At 48.2% G+C, this 20,877-nt stretch overlaps 2 protein-coding genes and 2 long non-coding RNA genes across 4 annotated transcripts in view; 1 reads left to right on the forward strand and 3 right to left on the reverse strand.

Moving 5' to 3' along the window:
* The first annotated feature begins 731 nt into the window (after window positions 1–731).
* Window positions 732–4,497, forward strand: GUCA1A (guanylate cyclase activator 1A). Its single transcript, XM_017821340.1, has 4 exons — window positions 732–929; window positions 3,018–3,167; window positions 3,715–3,805; window positions 4,162–4,497. The coding sequence occupies exons 1-4, from the start codon at window positions 732–734 to the stop codon at window positions 4,317–4,319; spliced, it is 597 nt and encodes a 198-aa protein (XP_017676829.1). The 3' UTR covers window positions 4,320–4,497.
* A 4,853-nt stretch (window positions 4,498–9,350) lies between these two features.
* Window positions 9,351–16,305, reverse strand: GUCA1B (guanylate cyclase activator 1B). The gene is made up of 4 exons (XM_017821322.1): window positions 16,097–16,305; window positions 13,822–13,971; window positions 12,063–12,177; window positions 9,351–11,450 (listed from the first exon to the last, which is right to left on the reverse strand). Exons 1-4 carry the CDS (start codon window positions 16,298–16,300, stop codon window positions 11,323–11,325), a joined length of 597 nt encoding a protein of 198 aa, XP_017676811.1. The 5' UTR covers window positions 16,301–16,305; the 3' UTR covers window positions 9,351–11,322.
* LOC108500418 lies at window positions 16,306–20,324 on the reverse strand. Its single transcript, XR_001875847.1, has 3 exons — window positions 20,238–20,324; window positions 19,758–19,856; window positions 16,306–16,590 (listed from the first exon to the last, which is right to left on the reverse strand). It is a non-coding gene; the product is annotated as an uncharacterized LOC108500418 (long non-coding RNA).
* A 122-nt stretch (window positions 20,325–20,446) lies between these two features.
* Window positions 20,447–20,877, reverse strand: part of LOC108500500 — a 3,396-nt gene continuing 2,965 nt past the window's right edge. Inside the window, exon 2 of the long non-coding RNA XR_001875864.1 lies at window positions 20,447–20,533. This is a non-coding gene — a long non-coding RNA (uncharacterized LOC108500500). The remainder of the gene's footprint in view (window positions 20,534–20,877) is intronic.

Raw genomic sequence — 20,877 nt, forward strand, 5'->3', positions numbered from 1 at the left:
AGCTTTACCATTTAAAGCAATTATGTTTCTATATTTATCTCAGCACACCAAATTTACCCTCAGAAGCATCTCTTCTAGGAGCTCACGTGGTACTTCCCCCTCCCTGAATTTCAGGCTCTAGAGCCCTGTTTGGAATCCTCTGGCAGATCAAGCTGAAGGGAAACCAAAAAGGCAGTATTCTGAGAGAGAATTCTGAGTGGTTTTCTTTCTTTCTTCTTACTCTGATTTTGGTGTAAAACTTATTTTTCATGTGATGTCCGCCCCCCACCCCCCCAGTGATAAATGAAGTGGATTAAGAGATTAGATCATCAAGGAGAAAATTCCACCTCCTAATCTCCTGTTGGGCCTGTAATCTGCAAGACTTCCCCATTTTACCTCTTTTCTATTTTAACCCTGAACTCTTAATGCCTGGCAGGAGCCCGTCACCCCCCTGAGCCTCATTGGCTGGGCAGGGATTTGCTGGGTACTTAAATGTCACCCTCTTGCCCAAAGAGGGTTTTGTGCTTTTGAGTTTTCCCGGGAGGACGTGTCTTCTGCATCCACCACGGAATTGGTACAGCCCTTGCACCAGGCAGCTGGTTCTCCCTGACACTGTGACCCCTGCAGAGTGCTGGGAGCATCTGGACTTTGAAGGCAAGAAGCAGAACTTTGAGAATTTTTATTCTCAGGCTTCATAAAACCTCCTTTTTTTTTTTTTTTTGGCTGCAAAGCCACCAGTGCTTGGTGTGGAGATGGGGAACATGGACGGGAAAACCGTGGAGGAGCTCAGCACCACCGAGTGCCACCAGTGGTATAAGAAGTTCATGACAGAGTGTCCTTCTGGCCAGCTCACCCTCTACGAGTTCAAACAGTTTTTTGGCTTGAAAAACCTGAGTCCTTCAGCGAACAAATACGTTGAGCAAATGTTTGAGACGTTTGACTTCAACAAGGTAAATATTGTCCTTCCCGCTCAGCTGCGCTGGGATGGGCTGTGCTCTGCTCCCTGTGATCCCCCGCAGTGTGTTTGGGTGTGTGTGATATTGAAAATGTCCCGAGTATGCACAGCCTGATTTTCTGTGGCCTCATAAATTGCAAAATCAGTTCTGGGAGGTGAAAAATGCCAGCAAAAAACCCCTTCACCCGCTGCCTGTTCTGTGAGAAAGCAGACTTCTCCCAGAGCTGATATTTTCCTTTTGGTTTTAAGTGATTAAAACAGTGGGGTTTTATCTGGCAGGCTGTGATCCCTTTAAAATGAAGTGCCCTTTAATCCTTAAGTATCAAATGTTGTGACAGTAAGGAACAAGTGGTGTGAGAACAAGGGCTGCATTCACGCAGAGACAGCGAGTTCCCAAGCCACGAGCCACAGTTTACAGAACAGATCGGCTCTGTTTTGCATTGCTTTAAATTATAAATGGATTAGTTTCATTGATTTTTTTTTTTGCTATGTGCTCTGTCCCCTGTGATAAGGAGCTCAGGTCCTCTGTTCCCTGTGGGGAGGGAGGCTTTGCTCCTCGGGCTGTTGCTGTGCTGGACCCCCAGAACGGGGCAGTCCTGGAGCACCTGGACATGTTTGGGAGTGCTGCCAGAAGAGCAGCTGGATGCTGAGTCTCTGAGAGGAAACAACATCCTCCTTTACTTGCAAATGATTTGAAATTGCACCTCCTGTGAGATGAGGAATATGTTTTATTGCAACTCAAAGGCTTTAATGGCCTTAATCCCATTGAAAAAAATGCAAATCAGGCCCCAAATCCTTCAGGTGTTTGCTTGAGCCTTGGCCTTTACCTTGCTCACTGCCCCATGTTTCAATGAATGCCTGAAAAGGGAATTGATGCACTAGAAATCCTGCTGGGAATGGGGCTTAGCAGCTATTTATACCTAATCTGGCTCCTGCAGCAGTGGGATAAAGCAGATGATCTCCTCCTGAACCGGCCGGCGGAGCCCTGGCTTTGTTCATTGACAAAACCCTGGCTTATGCTCTAATGGCTTGTCCCTGGTTGGTAGTACAGAATCATGGAATCATTAGGCTTGGAAAAGACCTCTCTAAGATTATCAAGTGCAAGCCTTCACCCAGCTCCTCCATGTTCACCCACATCCCCAGGTGCCACATCCTTTTGAGCACTTCCAGGGAGGTGCATGCCACGTCCCACGTGCCATTTTCCTTCCAAGGGCCATGGCAATGCTCTGTGGTGGGCAGGAGGCACTTCAGCAAAGCTTACAGGAGCTGTGAACATCATGGGCAGTGTCTGGAGGCAGGCTGGTGGCCTGGGAGCTCATCCCAGCAGCTCTGCAGTGATCTACAGCCCTGGGAGCGAGCCCTCTGTGGGTCCAGCTGAAGGTCTCCTGATGCCATGGCAGGAGCTGGAGGTGGGCAAACACCTCGGAGGAAAGTCAAAGATAAAAGTGTTTGAGCTTTTGACGTGACCAAACGTGAAGCAAATACAGAAATGGCACAGGGACAGAGCAGCACCTAGGCCCACATGTCACCACCATGCTGGGGTGACTCCTCATGTTATTCCTCTCTGGGATTTTTTCATCCAAGACCCCCTTGCAGCAGGAAAGAGCTGTAAGTGTGTGCAGGCAGGACGAGGTTGTGTAATCCATCAGGACTCATCTGCATAAACCTGTGCCTCTTTGACCTCTGAATTACCACTGCTTTGCATAAAGAGATTCCCTGAGCACAGGCTTTGGAGGCTTCCTTAGTGCCCAAGCCAGGAACACCCACCGAGTTCATTCCTTCCCAGCAAATAACGGTCTGAGGTTGGATTTGATGATCTTGGAGGCCTTTTCTAACTTCAGTGATTCTCTAATTCTGTAATGGCTCTGCACAGATTAACATGGAGCCTTGGTTTTAACCACTGGGCATGCAGGGGACCCACACCCCCCTGCCCTCTGCTGTGCTCCCCAAGCCCCTGTCTCAAGGTGGAGGCCACCAGTGGGGACCAGTTCCAGCAGGGACCTCCAGAAGTGACCAGGAAAATCACACACTGCCTGACTCTCTGCTTTTAATCTCATCTTAGATTCTAACCTTCTGCTTTCAGGATGGCTACATCGATTTTATGGAATATGTGGCAGCTCTGAGCCTGGTCCTGAAAGGGAAGGTGGACCAGAAGCTTCGGTGGTACTTCAAGCTCTATGATGTGGACGGGAACGGCTGCATTGACCGGGGAGAGCTGCTGAACATCATCAAAGTGAGTGGGCTCAGCCTTTCCATTTCTATCACAGGTGGTCATTACAGGCAGGTAGACAGAGAGGTTGTAAGAGGAACATTCCAACCCAGCTAATTCCATGGTAAATTAGTAGGCACTGGCCAAACCTGCTGCTTGTCCTCTGCCAGTCCTCTCTGGTGGACCTGACTCCAACATCCCACACCTCCCATGGCACCTGCACACTCTGACACACAGCAGCCCCTGGTCTTCTCCTGGCTGTTTAACCCCATCCACTGAAACTTGGACTGAGATAAGCACTTGAATTTAATCTAAGGGTTTTCAGAGGTGAGCAGCTCCTGGTTTATCCCAGCATGGCCACTAAATCTTGTAAAGCATTGGCTGCCTTTGGAAGTGATTTTAAACTCCAGGTTTTTTTAGACAAGACTTATTGCTTTCAAAACCTAACCGCCTGCAAAATAGTTTAGCCTCTCATGGTCTCTGGTGTCTCAGGTCCCTTGGCCACTTGTGCTGATGGATACACAACCTGCAGAGCACTCAGTAATTCCCTTGTGTCCTTCCTTCCCTCCAGGCCATCCGAGCCATCAACCGCTGCAACGAAACGATGTCGGCTGAGGAGTTCACAGACATGGTGTTCGACAAAATCGATATAAATGGAGATGGTGAGGGACTTCCCTAAGCAATTCCAATGCTCCCACCTTCCCCCTTACCTGCCAGAGCAATTCCAGGTGCTGGGCATCCCAAAACACCAGGATATGGGGAGAGCTGGCAGAGGGTGGCTCTCTGTGAAGGTTGAGCTCCCTGTGCCCTCTGTGGGCTGTAGCTGGCCCAAGGGGACACTGCAAACTGCCCCTTGTCCTACTGGCAGGGTGGGGATCTGTGGCGGGGTTTGGGGTGCACAACTCACATATTTAAGACCCCAAACTTAGAGTCTGTACAACTCCTGGGGGGGGGCTGCTGAGACACCGCCAGAGAGGCTGCAGGACCTGACAGCCCCTTCCTGAACGTGCTCCCGCAGGTGAGCTGTCCCTGGAAGAGTTCATGGAGGGCGTGCAGAAGGATGAAATGCTGCTGGACATCCTCACCCGCAGCCTGGACCTGACACACATCGTCCGGTTGATCCAGAACGACGGGAAGAACCCGCACGAGCTGGAGGAGGCGGCGGCTGACAAGTAACCCCCTGGGACGCTCTCCCTGCGCCTCCACTTTTCCCCCCTTGCATTATTAACTCGTGTCGTGGTTGTGGGAGCTGGAGAACTGTCCCAGTGCCAGTGTGGCCACAGGCTACCCTGTTAGTGCAGGGACCAGGACCTGCTCTGAAGGTGCTGCTCCCCCGGCAGACGGTTTGGGGGAGCCGGGGGGCCCTGCCCGGCGCTAGAGGAAAAGCTGCTGCAAGGAGGGGATGTGGACACATGGAAAACACACCCCCCCACCCCGGATTGCCACGAGCCCTGAGCTGTGCAGGGCCCTCTGGATGTTGCTGTCGAGCAGAGTGGGGGGGACAATGTCACCTCCCCAGGCGGGGGAGCAGCACGAGGTTGTGCAGCCTGAGAACACACAGACAGCGCCTCAAAATTTAGGCTGTGGCCAACACCAGCCTCTGCAGCCTTGGCAGGGGACAAACCCCAGGGCTGCCCTGCACTTGGCCCCAGTGAGAGGGGTCCTAGAAAAGCAAAACTAAACCTTCCCCTCCCGTTTATACTTCCAGAGCAAGCAGTCACCATTTTTGGTCACCTGTTCTTTGATTTATTATTAGCAATGATTAGTGATAATGTAAGGTAAAAACATTTACGAGCTAGAAAAAGGGGAGGGGTGAATGCAGTGGCTTTTCTTTGTTTAAAAGCATTAAAAACATCGAATGGTGCCTTTTTTTAACAACCACCTGGACTTTAAGGGCATTTTTCTCCTTGAAGTATCTGGAAGTAATAAGTACTTCCAGGCAAGTAGAACCAGACGTAAGTACTGCAACAGCAGTAACCTGAGAAGGAGAAGCTTTGCACATTTGTAGGAATATTCCTGCACGTTTTACCACCCTGGACAGCAAAATCAAACTGCCCTGTGAGTTAGACTTGAGCATCAAGGTGGTTTTAACTCCAAAGCCTGCGCGCATTTTGGAGGGGTGGGTGAGCTGCTAGAGGCGGGCGAGCGCAGCGCCCGCGCCACGAGCATCCGCGAGTACCCGAGCCCGGGTCCCATCACCTCCGACATGGGATCACACACAGTCCCCCCCGGAGTAAAAAAACCCCTTCTCAGAGCACCCTGGGGCCCAGCAGCCTCGTGCCACGAGCAGGGGCTGCCCCCAGGACCCCGCACACGCACAAGGGTGGCTGCGGGAGCCGCGGCCTCGCCCCAGCCCACCCCCCGTCCCTGAGCCGGGGCTGAGCCTCGGCTGCTCCTGGAGAGGAGCTTCCCCGTCTGATGGGAGCAAGTTTCAGGCATGGTGAGGCAATACAGGACACCAGGAAGGGTTTCTTGCCCAGCTGAAAGTCTTGTTATTTAGCACTGGGTGTTCGCAACTTCCTGAGCGTTATTCCTGTGCGTCTTGTCCACTGGGCAGTGCTTTGCCTGGAAGCTTTTGTACTTCCAGTCTTGTAGTGAACTAATAAAGATGCTTTACAACATTATTCCAGGTTGGGCTTCTCCTGTCTTTCAATCAATCCTTCTGTTTCCAGCGGGACAGATTAACTGGCTCATGCAAGTGCAAAACCCTTTGTTTTGACTTTATTAAAATAGTTCTTTTACAAGAACAGGCACAAGCTGTGGGGAGAGGTCTGATTTCTTCAGGATCAATGTAGAAAAGGAGCTGCTCCCAGGTTCTTGCATCCCATGGGTGCTGCCTGCTCTTCTGTACCTCACCTGCATCAAGTCAGGCAGTTTTACCTTTAGTAAAACCCTTAGTAAAACCTTTAGTAAAACTACCACCCCCTGGGTAGTCCTACAACTGTTTCTTCCAGAGCTCTGCTTTACCCACCCACATTTTCAGGCACATCCTGTTTTCCTCCTTTCGTTGCAGCCCCACAACTCCCTCCTGGCCTGTTTCCCACCCAAACAGAGCAGCAGGTTCAGGCTCTGGGGTTGTTGTCAGGCACAGAAACACACCATGGAAAGGAACCCTTTGATGGGCCAACCTGTCCACTCACACCAGTGCAAGAGAGAGAAGCTGCAACTGGTTATTAAAGGTGGGCTGAGCTGTTTACTCAGTGTGTAACACTCCTTCTTGCAGCACAATTAACTCCCCCACAAATGACCAGCACAAAACTTACACAGCACTTTGGCTTTACAGCACAAGGAGGGAGCTGAGCTGAGCTCCAGTGCCTCTTGTGCTTCCTTCAGCCCCTCCTCTGCACCCAAAAAGCAGCTCTGACAAGCCCAAATTCTATTTATAAAGACAAAGTTATTCTAAAAAGGCTGTGTCAGGACTGCCAGCAGGCCAAAGACACCTTTCAAACCTCAGTGTCTCTGTTCCAAAGGATGTTTTTTCAGCCTCTAAGAAAGCAAATAAGAAATAATTAGAAACTAATGTTGTGACTCTCCTGGCCCCAGCTCATGCATAATTAATTTATTTCCAAATAGTGGTGGCTGTTGAGGTGCCACGGGCACATTGCTCACCCCTGTGACAATATCCCTGGTGCTGGGAGGCAGCACAGCCTCCCTGGGGAGTGTGGGGGAGGATTTTTGGGGAGGGATGGGCCTGGGAGGCTGCACGGCCACACTGCAGGTTTGACCCCAGGTCCCAGCTCTGCCTCTGCTTTGGGGTGACCTGGGACCAGCCCCTGGAGCCAGGTTTGTTCAGAAGAGCTGTAGCTGCACTGAAATTATAGAGTTCTAGAACAGTTTGGGTTGGAAGGGACGTTTAAAGGTCACCTAGTCCAACTCCCCTGCGATGAGGTGGGCACAGAATGATGGAATCATTAAGGTTGGAAAAGATGTCTGGGATCATCAACTCCACCCTGTGCCCGATGCCCACCTTGTCCCCCAGCCCAGAGCTCTGAGTGCCACATCCAGGCTTTCCTTGGACACCTCCAGGGATGGGGACTCCACCACCTCCCTGGGCAGCCCCTTGCAATGCTTGAAAAACACCTTCCACTATTCCAGGTTGCTCCAAGCCCCGTCCAACCTGGCCTTGGACACTCCCAGGGATGGGGCAGCTCCCGGGGCAGCCCATGCCAGTGGACAGTAAAGAATTCCTCCCTGATATCTCCTCGGAGTCTCTCCCGTGTCAGTTCGCAGCCATTCCCGCCTGTCCTGTCCCTGCCTGCCCGAGCAAACCCTCCCGGTCCCCGTTTTTTGGGAGCCCTTTGGACACTCCCCGAGGTCCCGCTCCCGTGTCCGGCAGCGCCCCCTGCCGGCTCCATCGGGAATCCCGGGAATCCGCCGGGATGGGCCCGACCCATCCCAAAATCAGAGGGAAAGGCGATGATGAGCTGAAACGGCAGAAACATCCCCCTGTGTATCCCCGAGAGGTGGGGAGGGAGACCCGAAAGGCAAAGAAATGGCACAAAACTCACTCCCAGACTTCCAAAGGTCCTTTTTTCCACTGCACATCGCTGATCCCGTGTTCCTGCAGCACAGCCCTGATCCCAGAACACCAGCAGGCTGCCTTAAATACAGGATGTTTGAGGGCGATGCGTTTGAGATACTGCCTAAAGTTCTGAGGGGCTTTTTCCTTTGAAAAAAAGGAAGAATAGAAAGAAGAGAAAGGAAATGAGAAGGGAGGATAGTAGGGAAAGGAAAGGAAGGGAGAAGAGAGAGAAGAGAAGAGAAGAGAAGAGAAGAGAAGAGAAGAGAAGAGAAGAGAAGAGAAGAGAAGAGAAGAGAAGAGAAGAGAAAGAAAGGGAGAAAGAGAGAAAGAAAGAGGAAGGAAGGAAGGAAGGAAGGAAGGAAGGAAAAAAAGAAAGAAAGAAAGAAAGAAAGAAAGAGAGAGAAAGAAAGAGAGAAAGAGAGAAAGAAAAAAGAAAGAAAGAAAGAAAGGAAGGAAGGAAGAAAGGAAGGAAGGAAGAAAAGAAAGAAAGAAATTAATTTTAAGGAATTTTTCCATAGTGGCAGAGCTGCACACAGGTGCTTTGGGAATGACCTGGACACGAACCTTCCCTCTGGGCAGCCACTGAGCCCCAGCTGCCCAGGGATGAGCCTCCCCTCTCTGAACATCATTTTAGGGACCCAGAGCCTGCCTAAGCACAGAGCTGGGTGCAGTGATCCTCTTTCCCTCTCAGCCTTTTATTTCTGCTGCTCAGCAGTTTCTCCAGGAATGCATCTTCCAGCTTTCTAACCTGACTGTTCCACCTTGAATCCTGCCCAACTTCAGGGTCATCAAGCATTGGGAGCAGATGGTAGCCCAGAAAAATCACATGGCATTTGCCTTTTCCAAGCCAGCCCGTTGCCAAATTTAGCCCCGAAAGAAATCCGATCAGCCAAATCCAATTCTAGCCGGGCTGTAAGTCTGGAAAACGGATTATGCAGAATGCCTGACATCAACAGCTTGCTGCAAACGTTGAGTTGAGTTTGGGAAGAGATCAGGGTGTTTATACCTATGGATTTAAAAATAGGACTAAGACCAAAGCAGCCTGTGATTCCTTGACAAAAGATTACACAATCAGGAAGAGGGACAATTTTCCACTGGCTTATGCCAGCACTGACACAACTGTACCCACTGTGTCCATCCCAGATCTGCCCAGGCCAGAGGAGGTGGAAACATCCAGCTCCTGAGCCCTAAATTCCTCAGGGTTCCTGCTTCAGCCCTGGCAGGGTCACAGTGGGGGCATCTGCAGCACTGGCAGCTCACTTTATTTTAAGCACCCATTTCAAATTCCATGGAGAAATATCATTTTTTTACTCACATCGTTGTGCTTTTTGCTGTCATCACATGAAAGTTAAACAGAGGAGACTCATTCCCTGCTCTGCCTCTGCAGCAGCGTCGTCATCTCTGCCTTATCTCTGTCTTACCCAGCTCTCACACCAACACCTCCCCTAAATTCAATATTTCAGCCTCACAGGCTACAGTTTCACTCAGAGGCTTGGGTGCTTACACAGGTCTTCACTTCCATGCTCAGTAAAAGAAAGAAATGGTACGAAACAAAGGGTTTTAATAAATATTTCTTTATTCAAGTCGTGTGTTACAAAATTCCTACCCCACAGCTGTACACGTGCTCAGTGCTGGGTGCCCTCTGCACCCCAGGAGAGGAGTGCTGGCACGAGCCCACCAAACAGCCCCTTCAGTGCCTGGGGCTGAGCAGAATTAGAGAATTTAAAGCGTTGAAGTCAACCAGCAACGTGCAACTACAGTAACTAAACAGCCACTGCAAAACTGTGCAAGAAGCAGAGTTTGTTACGTCAGTTGAGATGCTGAAATTCAAGGAATTAGAGATTTGTATCCTCTAATGAAAACATTTCTCCACAAGTCGAATGTTTTCATTCACATTTCACAGAAGTGAATGTTTTCACGCAGGCTCTCGAGTCAGAAGCGAGATTTTTCTGTCAGATCTTTGGCTGATAAACTATTGACTTGAAAGGGCCTGAAAGAGCAGCACAAACCAGGAGTCTAATCAGCTCTGATAAGTAAGCACAGCACAGACTAGTGTGTATTTACAGAGAACTCTTAGAAAGGCTATTTTGAAGTGGAAATCTCTATGATTTGAACTCTAGCACTGATTGTGCCTTATCCTGAACACTTCCTCGTGTCCCTGAATTTAAACACTGGCTAAACTGACAAGACCACAAACCAGCAAACTAATCAACTAATGACAGATAGTACACTCCTAATTAAAGGCCACAAAAAAGGGGTTGTAAATCGTTTCATTGGTATGACCTGGTCCACTGACCCCAGGGGAAAATTAAAATAAAACAGGCAAACTCATGTTATTTTTTCCTGATTAGTTTTTTCTTGTAAATGAGCCAGTAAATCCAATAAAGATGACCCAAAATATTGATTCAACCCAAACTCTTTTTCCACATACATACATGTAGAAATATGGGTTAGAAGAGCAGAGCTCAGCCTGCAACGTGTGTGAATTTTGTATCTGTGGCTAAATTAAGTCCAGTGTAAAACCACTGTACTGCTTCATAACTCGGATTTTTGTCACTTTTTCTATTCTTTTCAAGGCCAGGCTGGACAAGGCTTGGAGAAACCTGATCTAGTGAGTGGCATCCCTGCCCGTGGCAGGGGGTTGGAACTGGAGGAGTTTTAAGGTCCCTTCCACCCCAAAGCATCCTGTGATTTAGGATTGGGTGGTCCTGCCAATAAAGCAGCACAAACCCTCTCACTGCAGAGACACTGCCAACCAAAACTCTGCTCTCCCCTTTATCTCTGCTTCCACACAAAACTTTCCCCAGTGCAGTGAAAGCCCTGGAGCCCCTGGAGCTCACCCACCCTTCACAGAGCAGAAGCTGTTCCAGAGTGATGATTCCCTAAAAACCAGGGGCTCAAAAGGAGCCCAGTCCCACTTGTGCCCTTCTGTCCTCTAAATGGGGCCCTGAAGAGGAGCAATTCCTGTGCTGCTCAGTGTTTAGAAGAACATTTATCCAGCCCCTCAGAGACCCTCTGGACAGGCAGAAGGAGCAGACTCTGGTGCACAGGAGGGAGGGGAAGGAGTTACTGCTCCCCCTCTCCAGCCCATGCATTGTTTCCCTCAGCTCTGTGTGGTGCCTTGGCGACTGCTCTAGTCCAATTCTCATTTTTGGACTCAGCAATCTGCTGGTCTTCACTAATTTGACATTATAGGCTACAAAATACACACCCAGACATCCTGGACGTCTGACACCTGCCAGAGCCCCTCTGTTGGTGCCACTGGTGGTTTGATGTGTCATATCTCTGAGTGATGCAAACACCAGGACCACTGCCTGGCTTTCTTACCTCCCCATCCTGTCTGTCCTCAGACTAAAACCCTGCTCAGGATCTGCTGCAGGAAGCCACAAAAAAAAAAGTTTGTTCCTTGGGGTGTAACCAAAAACCAGAGCTGGCAAACACAGTACTGTGTACACAGAAAGACTTATTCATGGGCCAAAAATAGTCTCTGGGTACCAGCAGCACATGGGTTTTAGGTCGAGATATGGCTTCTTAAACCATCCAAGTTTTCATCTGGATGCTGAGATTGGATTACAAGGGAAAGTCCCTACCACCCTAGAGGAAGAGTCACACTTGGAGTCAGCATCACGCTTTCAGCTGTACCAAAGCTGAATTTTCTCAAAGTGCAGCACTCTTTCTCCTCTGCTCAGTGATCCAACCCCCGGGGTTCACATCCATCTGCAACATCTTCATCACCCACTTGTCTTTCCTGGCTCCGTCAATGAACTCATCAAGAGACAACTGCCCTGTGGATGAGATGAGGGGGTCACACGATGCAGAGTCAGAAGGGGAGAGATAAGAGAAGAAGAAGAAGGCAGGAAGCAAATACCATCTGTGTTCCAGATAATATGCTAATCAGACAAGAGCCTACTTCATTCCCCCACCTGGTTCAGGCCAGGGCTCTAAAAGACAAACCACAGGCTGTGGCCAGTGCATTCACCTGCCCCATCAGAACAGGAGACATGAAATGTCTCAGTAGCTCCCCCAGGCTCCTCCAGGATTGCAAGTCTGATCCTGCAAGCCCCAGTTTGGAACCATTGTCTTTATTCAGGTTATTTGTGCTGGGACCGGGACCTGCCCTCTGGCTCTTGGGGCTTTCAGAGAATGAGATCTGTGTGGCATCAAAATCCACACAGAACAGTGACTCCTCTGTATTTTATGTTAAAATAGCAATAATTATATCACCCTCCTCCACCAAGTTACTTTTGATTCTATCAAACAGAGCAGAACCAAACCCGGGGTGTCTGAGTAACACAATAGTCCCAAGGGATTTCTGGAGAGCCACAATCAGAGCCAGCCTGGCCAGCACAGGTACCTCTCATTAGACATGAATGCAATTTGTGCCACTGATCACTTACCATCCCCATTCTCATCCACTAACTCAAATATCCTGTCCACAACCTCCTCTGGGGTGAGCAGTGGGGTCCTGTCCTCCGTGTCCGACCAACACGCCCTCTTCAGCCTGTAGATAGACTGAAAAGATGGTCACAAATTAAGAGAAGAACTGGAAAGTGAAAAGCAGTGAACTCCATTATCATCCCAACACTGTGAAGGTCTTTTTCAAAGGCTGGGGGTTTGACCTCTCTGGAAGGCTCTGCCACTCAGCAGCTTCAGATCTGGAGTGAAACCTCTGACCTTACACCCACACAGGCTGCAGATTTACCTCATCTGCTCTTTGAAACTGCTGCCCTCCTGTTTTCCTCACATGTATTGGTCACACCTCGGGGTTCCTTTGCAAAGAACAAAGTGAGAGTTTCACAGATGGGAGAGTCATCTGACTCTACTAGGATTTTTTTGCTAACATCCAAAGCCAGGCACAGCTGAACTTACCCAGCCCTGTCTCTCCCAGGAAACTTGTGCCCAAGCTGCAAGATCAAGCCTGTATTAGCACGTGTTTTGACCCACAGCTTCTGTTCCACTTTGCCACGGGAAAGGGTCAGATTTTATCTACTCCTCCCTTGACAGCCACCTGTTCACTGTCATCTTTACTCCTGAGGCTGAAGGGTTTTGTCTAAAGTCACCCCAGAGAGGGGATTAGCAGTGGCCTTACACAGTTCTTGCAGTTCTTAGCTGACCTCAAGACTAAAATGGGATATGCCCCAGACAGGCTGACCCGATTCCCCCACACCTGGGGCTGCAGGTAACGACCTGCTCACGCTTCCCAGCCAAAATCTGCTTTCCACACGTTCAATTCCTGGTGTGTTCTTGATATTGCATTTCCCCTGAGATCCTGGAACGTGTGGTGACCACTGACTGAGCCTCCCAGGCCCTGCTGTGCAGGGGGAGCAGCACCTGAGGTGCTCCAGCACAAGCACCAAGGTATTCACATCAAGTAAGAGCACAGGCCCCCTGTGTCTGACTGTCTGCTGAGCCCCAGAGGATGGTTCAGGTTGGAAAAGACCTTCAAGATCACTCAGTCCAACTGTTAGCCCAGCACAGCCATGTCCCCAAGTGCCACATCTACATGGCTTTTAAATCCCTTCAGGGATGGTGACTTTACCACTGGAGAACCCTTTCAGTGAATAAGTTTTTTCTAATAACCAATCTAATAAGTCTCCCCTGGTGCAGCTTGAGGTGAGTTCCTCCTGCTCTATCATTTGCTACCTGGGAGAAGAGACCAGCTCCCACCTTGCTAATCAGATCACAGAATCACCCAAGTGCCTCTTGTCAGACCTTCACACAGTCACTGATCAAATCTAAGTGCAGAACTGCAGAAACCCAGGAAGGAACCATTAAAAATGGATTTCTGTACTAATTTGTGCCTCTCAGTGTGTTCTCACCAGCTACTCAGGCAGAAAACAGCTCCTATAAGGGGCATGGGGTGAAACCCTCTTCCAGTGCAATGAATCTTGGTGTGAAGGGGTTGGAAGGAAAGGCAGAGCAGAGAGACAGGATCCCTGACAGAGCAGCAAGGGCCAGGCTGCCCACAGGGGGTATAACAGACCCCTCAGACACCCCACCAGGCTCCAAACCACTGAGCACAGAACCCTTTCACCAAAGGTCAGGCATTTTCACTCCATCACCATCCTTGAAACCCGATTATCACAAGCCCCACACACATCATTACATTGCCAAAGAACAGTGATTGCTTAAAGAGATGAAGCAATGCCTACTTACATCAACGATTTCCAGCAGCTCAGGTTTATCTATGCAGCCATTCCCATCCTTGTCATACACTTTGAACGTCCACCTCAGCTTGTGTTCCAGTTTTCCTCGCAAAACAAGATTCAAGGCAGCCACATATTCCAGAAAATCAATGGTGTTATCCTGGGGAAACAGAAAAGCAGCAGCTGGATGACACTTAACTGGGTGCAGGTCGATAGAAAACTGCTTTGAAAGCTCTAGAAAACCTGGATTGAAATGGCCAAAAAGGTATTCCAGTGGGACAGCTGTTTATTTGGCACTTCAAAGAAGGTTTGTGCCAGCTCAGCACCACCAGTAGGCACAGCCAAGCCCCTCTGAGGAGTGTGAGAGTGGAGGAGCAAAGCAATTCTCCTGCAAAGCAGTGCAATAAGGGGGGGGGACACCTGTCAAACTGCAGAAATTAGAGATTTAAATGCCCCACAAAATGACCTGATCAGGGAATCACAGAATGATTTGGGTTGGAAGGGACGTTAAAGCTCATTCTCATTCCACCCCCTGCCGTGGGCAGGGACACCTTCCACTAGCCCAGGTTGCTCCAAACTGTCCAGCCTGGCCTTGAGGATGAGGATTAGTGCAGGAGACATTTGCTTTTTGGGGAAGAGATTCTCAATGACCTCAGCTGCCTCACTGCTGAACCCCCAACCATTACCCCTTTCCCCCATCCTTCTGTCTGGTTTTATCTTGATCGAGCTGAGGAAGGATTCAACAATGGACATGTCACCAATCTGAAGAAGGCAGCAAGAACACCCCCAATAAAGGATTTACACCAGGATGTTCATCCTCCTAAAAACCTCACCCTGAAGGGATTCAGGGCACTCCAGAATATGGTCCTCATAAAGATCCACACCCTCCCCAGGGCCCCTTTGGCACCTCCCAGCCCTCCCCACCCTCAGCAAACCCCTGGGAGATTTTGGGCTGGGTGAGCCCCTCTCCCCACAGGCACCAAAATGCTCCACAGCCCCTGGGAGCAACAACTGCTTGTGCTGCCCAGAGAGCAGGAAAAGACAATTGAGAAGTTGTTTCCATCTTCTTATTGTATTACCAATAATCCTTTGGGTCGTTAGGTCCTGATCAACTGATTAGGTACCCTCAGGATACTCAAACAAACTCCCTGCCTAAATTTAGTGCTCTTTATATATCAGCATCCCTTAAAGACAGGGGGGTTTGTCTTGTTAGGAAAGCTCCTATAAACTAGGAATGGGACTTCATCTGTTGTGGACATTGTTTGCTTTGCACGACTTTCATAACAAAATTTGGGACCTGAACTTTTCTTTCTTTCTTTCTTTTTTCTTTTCTTTTTTTTTTTTTTTTTCCCCAGGAATGTGGGTTTTTCCAGCTTCAGCTTCTGAGACAAGTCTGACCTGCCCACATATTCCATAGGGGTTTTTTTGATCCTTTCTCACAAACTGACTTTTGTTGCCACCTCACTGTGATTTTGCCACTGGTTTCAAAGGGAGCATGAGGGAAATCAGTTTGTCAGAGATGACTGACTTGTCTCCCCTTCTCCTGTATTAATACAAACAAACCCCATAGCTGGTATAGGATCAAAAGATTCAGAAAAAAAGAACTGAACCACTTGGCAAGCATTGCTTACCCATGTCTAGATGAGAAAAGCAACTGTGTGACATTATTTTAAGTACTTAAAATATCCCAGGCCAGTGTTAGGCTGCCTTTGGCAGCAGAGCCTGGGTATGTCTGAACTGTGACTAAACCAGAAAGCCCACTTTTTTCCAGGTGCCTGATGACAAATACAGCAAAGGGAATCAAAACCAGAATGTCAGAATTGTTCAGCATTCCTTTGCTTTAGGGAAGCCAAGCTAAAATCAATATTTTGTTATATACCACCTGTTAATGCTATATATATATATATACATACAGAAACACACTTCATATAGCAAGCCTGAGCAGGAATTTCCTCCACTGTAATCCCCCCTTTATCACAGCAGATAAATAATTTTTCCATGTAGCAACCTTGGCTGTTTGAGGATCTTTCAACAGCACTGTCTCGAAATGTGACACTGCTAAAATTCAACCTTTTAATCCAGCCTTAGTCCTTTAAGGGGACACTGATCTTAATTTGGGTAGAGATTTAGGAGAAGATAAGTCCATCCCAGGCCAGTGCAGCCTGTGCTCCTCCTCATGCCTCAGTGTCAGGAAGGGTGAGCACTGCACTGCAACACCTGCAAATCCCAGGAAAAGACACCCAAATTATGACACAAACAACTGTAAAAACCCCCTCACCACTTACCCCGTTCTTGTCAAAAGCTCTGAACATGTTTTCCACGTACTCTGCTGCCTCCTGGTTGTTCTGGACCCCGAAGAACCTCTTGAACTCGTGCATGAAGAGGGTCCCACTGGGACATTCCACCACGAACTTCTTGTACCACTCCTGCAGTTCTGCCACGTCGATCTCTCCTTGCTCCCCTTCAGCGTTGGTAAACTGCTGTCCCATTTTGCAGGTTTAAAAAAAAAAAAAACAAAACAAAACAAAAACCAGAAGGAAAAGAAGGAAAACCTTCCCAAATTCCTTTGCTTGTAATATCCTTTAGTTGCTGTTTCCTTGCTCTTTTTCTTCTGGCTGCCTTGTGCCTTTATTCGATGTTAATTCTGCGTGTGGTTATTTCACCTTCCTTTCTTGGTGTTTTATCTTCTTCTTGCCCCCCTTCTCTCCCGAGTTCTCACTGCTCCAGTTCCTTGTGCTCACTGGGTGATCTCAGGGTTGCCTCTCTGCACTGGAGCACTCTGGTCTCAGGCAGGTATAAAAGTAACTAAGATCATTAGGAGATTCCCTCCTGTGAGCCCCAGAGACCTTCAGATGTTCTGAGCTGTGCCCTATTTAGAAACAAACCCCAGAGGGTCAGAGGCTTTCTATGCATTAATGCCTTCGTGGCAAAGAATTTGAGAGCTGAGGGTCCCTTTTTACACACTCGCTGAACTGGAGATTTTCAAAGGGGGAAAAAAAAAGGATTTTAAGGGAAATAACATTAGTTTTTTTCAATGCTGGCTTGGGGGGGTGACTCAACTGCTTTAGTGAGATGAGGCATAAGAATAAACAACAATTACCAGAGGAAATCTTGAAAAAAAAACAAGCACTCCCGTGAAAAAAACCTGCTAATGCATTCATTTAATTGAATACCTGCTATAGGCTGTGCTCTATACAAAATGGGTGAGAGAACCAGTAAATAGGTACAAAAACACATTTCCCTCTTATTTTCACATTTCAGTCTTAGAACCTCAAGTTAAAAATAACAGGAACACTTTATTTCCCTATTTTTAAGAGTTCCCCTTTATCCCCTTTTCCCTCTTTAGTGCCTTTATCCACGGAAACACTCCAGTTCCCCCTTCCCCACTGAACTTTGCTTATTGCTTTTATTACAGATACCCCCTGACCTCTGCCTGCTCAGCAACAGCCACAGCTCAGACCCTCCTCTCTACACCACCCATCCCTCATTCCTTCTCTTACAGGAGCCCACCAGCTTCTACCCACATCAGACCAATTGTTCTGAGTCCAACCATTATCTGTGTCAGCTGGAAAGAATGACCTGTAGCTATAAATGTGCCCAAGCCAGCCTGTTATCTTTATTAAGAGGATTGGAGCAGCATTAATAGGAAACAATGGACTCCCTTATTCTAATGCTGAGGCCCTGAAGGATTTAAGCTGCTCACTTTTTTTGGATCTTCCTTTTTTTTTTTTTTTTTTTTTGGCTTGGTTTTGTAATAAGAGTCTCTCACAAGGAAGAATACTGGCTAAGAATCAGGCTAAAATTTGATATTGCGGAACAGTAGAGCAATTCATGCTGCACTGGAGGAACAGGGTTTGCTCTGAGTCCACTCACACCTCTGAGTAACCCATCAGTGATATTCCATGTGTATTCCATCAGGGATATTCCTGCAAATCCAGAGATTTGCAGTAGTATATATATATTTATATATATATATATATATATATATATATATATACTCTCTCTCTCTCTCTATATATATATATATATATATATTTACATGTATAGTATAATTTTACACTTTTACATTTTTATGTTTAAGTGAAGCCAGGCAATGCTTGGTTTCACTCAAGAGAAAAGCAAAAAGAGGGTATAGACAGTTGAGCAGAAGCACCCCATGGATGGGAAGGGCCAGAGAAGTTGCCAGAAAGACTATTCTATTTTAATTAAAATATTTTTATCAATAATGTAGAGGAATCGTGTTTTCTATCCTCGTGCCTAGAGGAGTTCAACACATTCAATGAACTCAGTCCTTCCTTTTGTAAATGCTTCAGCCAAACTTCAGCCCCTGACTCTGAGATCTCTTTTCCACAGCAGAGCAGCTTGAGGTTCTGGCTCATCAAGAAAAATAACAGCAAATCCATCCCCCAGTGTTTTCCTCTCAACTGAACCCACTGGAAAGAAGCCTGTGGCAGCCACGGTGGTGTTTATAAATGATTTTATGTAATTTTTCGAGTCATCTTGTGCAGTATCTGGTGAGGACACGAGTTCTCTCAGGGTCACAAACAGCTCCCAGGCCACAGAGGTGCTGCCAGGACAGGGGTGGGGAGGACTCATCTCTCTTTTCCTGCACACCTGAGGATTCATCTCTCTTTTCCTGCACACCCGAGGATTCATCTCTCTTTTCCTGCACACCTGGGGAGTTTTGGATGTGCCCTTTGGAGCCTCCCCACCATTTCGTGCTGCTCTCCTGCAGGGGAGGCTGCCTGCTGGAATGTGAGTGCTCAGAGCACCAAACAAGACTAAACATGCCCAGCACTGTTGCCTTGACTCATTGCATAATTTTGTTTTGCCTTAATGGGAACTCGGTGATCTGTTCCCAGGAGAGAAAATGGTTCTTCTTTGTTTTGATGGCTGCAATCTTCTCCAGCCAGGAACGAAGGGCTGCAAGGGGCCCGGGTTACAAAGCCTGGCTGCTGCTCTTGAAGGTATCATGACACACAATCGTGTTGATAAAAGCAGTGATACTAATTTGGCAGTGAAATAAAGTAAATCCTATAGCTCCTGGTATGAAAATTCCTCTGCACATCCTCTCGTGGTGGTGTGTGCTGTGCAGACTGCACTGCAGGAGTCTCTCAGCCAGCACAGTGTCACTTTATCAGGGACAGTTTATCAGCCAAATGATTTCTTAATTTGATTCGAAAAAACAGTGCAGGTAGAGGTAAATATAGGCAGAGAGAAGTAAAAATAAAAATAATTCTTTCTAGAAAACGCTACCATGAAGAGGTTGGTCCTTTTTGGCTGCCTGAAGGAGCAGCATCAATGCTGTGAATGTTCTGTCAGAATGAACACTTTGGATGATTAGTTACCAACAGGCAACATCTGATTACATGTCCTGCCTAATGAGTTACCCCAGAATTATTGCCTATACAGCTCCAAAGCTGTGGAGTTTCCCAGCCAAGAGCATGGAAAAAAGACAGCTTATTTCCTGTCAGCTCAGTCCCAAACATGCTGCCACACGCTCCAGCAGAGCCTGGGAGAAACTCAAGAGGGAAAAAAAAAAACCACCAAACCCTGCAGAGAGCTGGGAAGACTCATTTGTTTGGCATCTGCTGCTGCTTGGGAAGGCAGTGGAGGCTGGGACAGAGGCAGCAGGGTGCTGGCAGGGATGAGGGGACCAGCTTCAGTCAAACTGGGGGCAGAATGAGACCCGAGGAGCCCTCCCCTGGTTGTTTTGCCACGTTGCTCCCTTACTTTAAATCCCCCAGCCCTGGCCTGCCCCAAGACCCCTCCTGTGGGTTGAGCATCTCAACTCTCCTTCCAGTGGGCCCAGAAAGAGCAAAAGTGTGCCCAGGGCAGCTCCCACTGCTCGGTGACAGCCAGCCAGGGAGTGCAGGACAGGGAGCAGCATCACTGCTGGTGTCATCCCCAAAGCTCCCGGAGCAGCCAACCACAAACAAAGCAAACCTGAAGCATCCTCAAATGTCCCCGTTGTCTCCAGGCAGGAGGGAGGCGTGGACAGCAGGAATGTGGGGAGGATGAACAGCAGCTTTTGTGCTGAGCCATCTGAGGAGAGATCAAAGATCCTTTTATAGTTGGGCTGGGAGTTCAGCCCAGCACCTCCCTGTGTCTCTTCCCAGTTGCTCCCAGGATTGTCCATCCCGTTGCAGGCTTTTATACAGCAGGAACAACACCAGGGGGGATGTAATATATGTATTATTACATTGCACTGCAGGAGCAGCTGTCCCTTGGTTTACATATTAAAGTACAACCAACCAAACCCATCTCACCCCCCATTTTCACTGTCACACAACACACTGACCTTGGAGTGTCACCTTTTGTCTCCTGTTTATTGGCAGGAAGATTGTATTATGGGCTGACAAACTCCTGCTAATGTTATCCCTGAGGGGCACTCCGTGCTGAGGGAATGAAGCCTGAGATATTTACCTTGCACTTGGCATCCTGCAAGGCAAACTTGCCAAGAAAAACGCTGAATTGCCTTTTCTGTGTGTGTGAAGATTTCCAAAACCCTGCACAGCTCCAAGCCCTGAGCTGTGGATGTCAGTCAGCCTTTCCAAAAGCAAGACTCTCCAAAGTCATCACAGATGGGAAGGAGAAGGGAAATTCCCAATTTTTTTTTATTATTTTTTTTATTATTTTTTTTTCTGGTTCATTGAAACTGGCTGGTAAAGTATTGTGTGATCCTTGAAACCAAGATTCACCACTGAGTCACAGCTCTCCACCTACGAGGGAAATAAATAAGATGTGAGGCTGGAGGGTGGGAGACTGAGCAGGGACCAGGGGGGAGATGCTGCTGAGCCCCTTCCCAGGGGTAGGTGTGATCCCAGACCGGGGATGGAGGTGGGAAAGAGGAATATTTTTCATGCTTTCCAGAGAAAAAACTGCATTCCCGTGGCTTTGTGTTCATCAGAGGTGACTTTAGTTTTTACTTCATCCCGTATATGGATTTTTATGGATTCATTTAGGACGAGGGGAAATGGCCCCAGGTTGTGCTGGGAAGGGGTTTAAGTTGGATAACAGGGAAAATTCCTTCACTGAGAGGATGGTCAAGCTCTGGAATGGGAGA

The sequence above is a fragment of the Lepidothrix coronata genome, unplaced genomic scaffold (assembly GCF_001604755.1).
Source record: "Lepidothrix coronata isolate B3197 unplaced genomic scaffold, Lepidothrix_coronata-1.0 Scaffold90, whole genome shotgun sequence".
Lineage (NCBI taxonomy): Eukaryota > Metazoa > Chordata > Aves > Passeriformes > Pipridae > Lepidothrix > Lepidothrix coronata.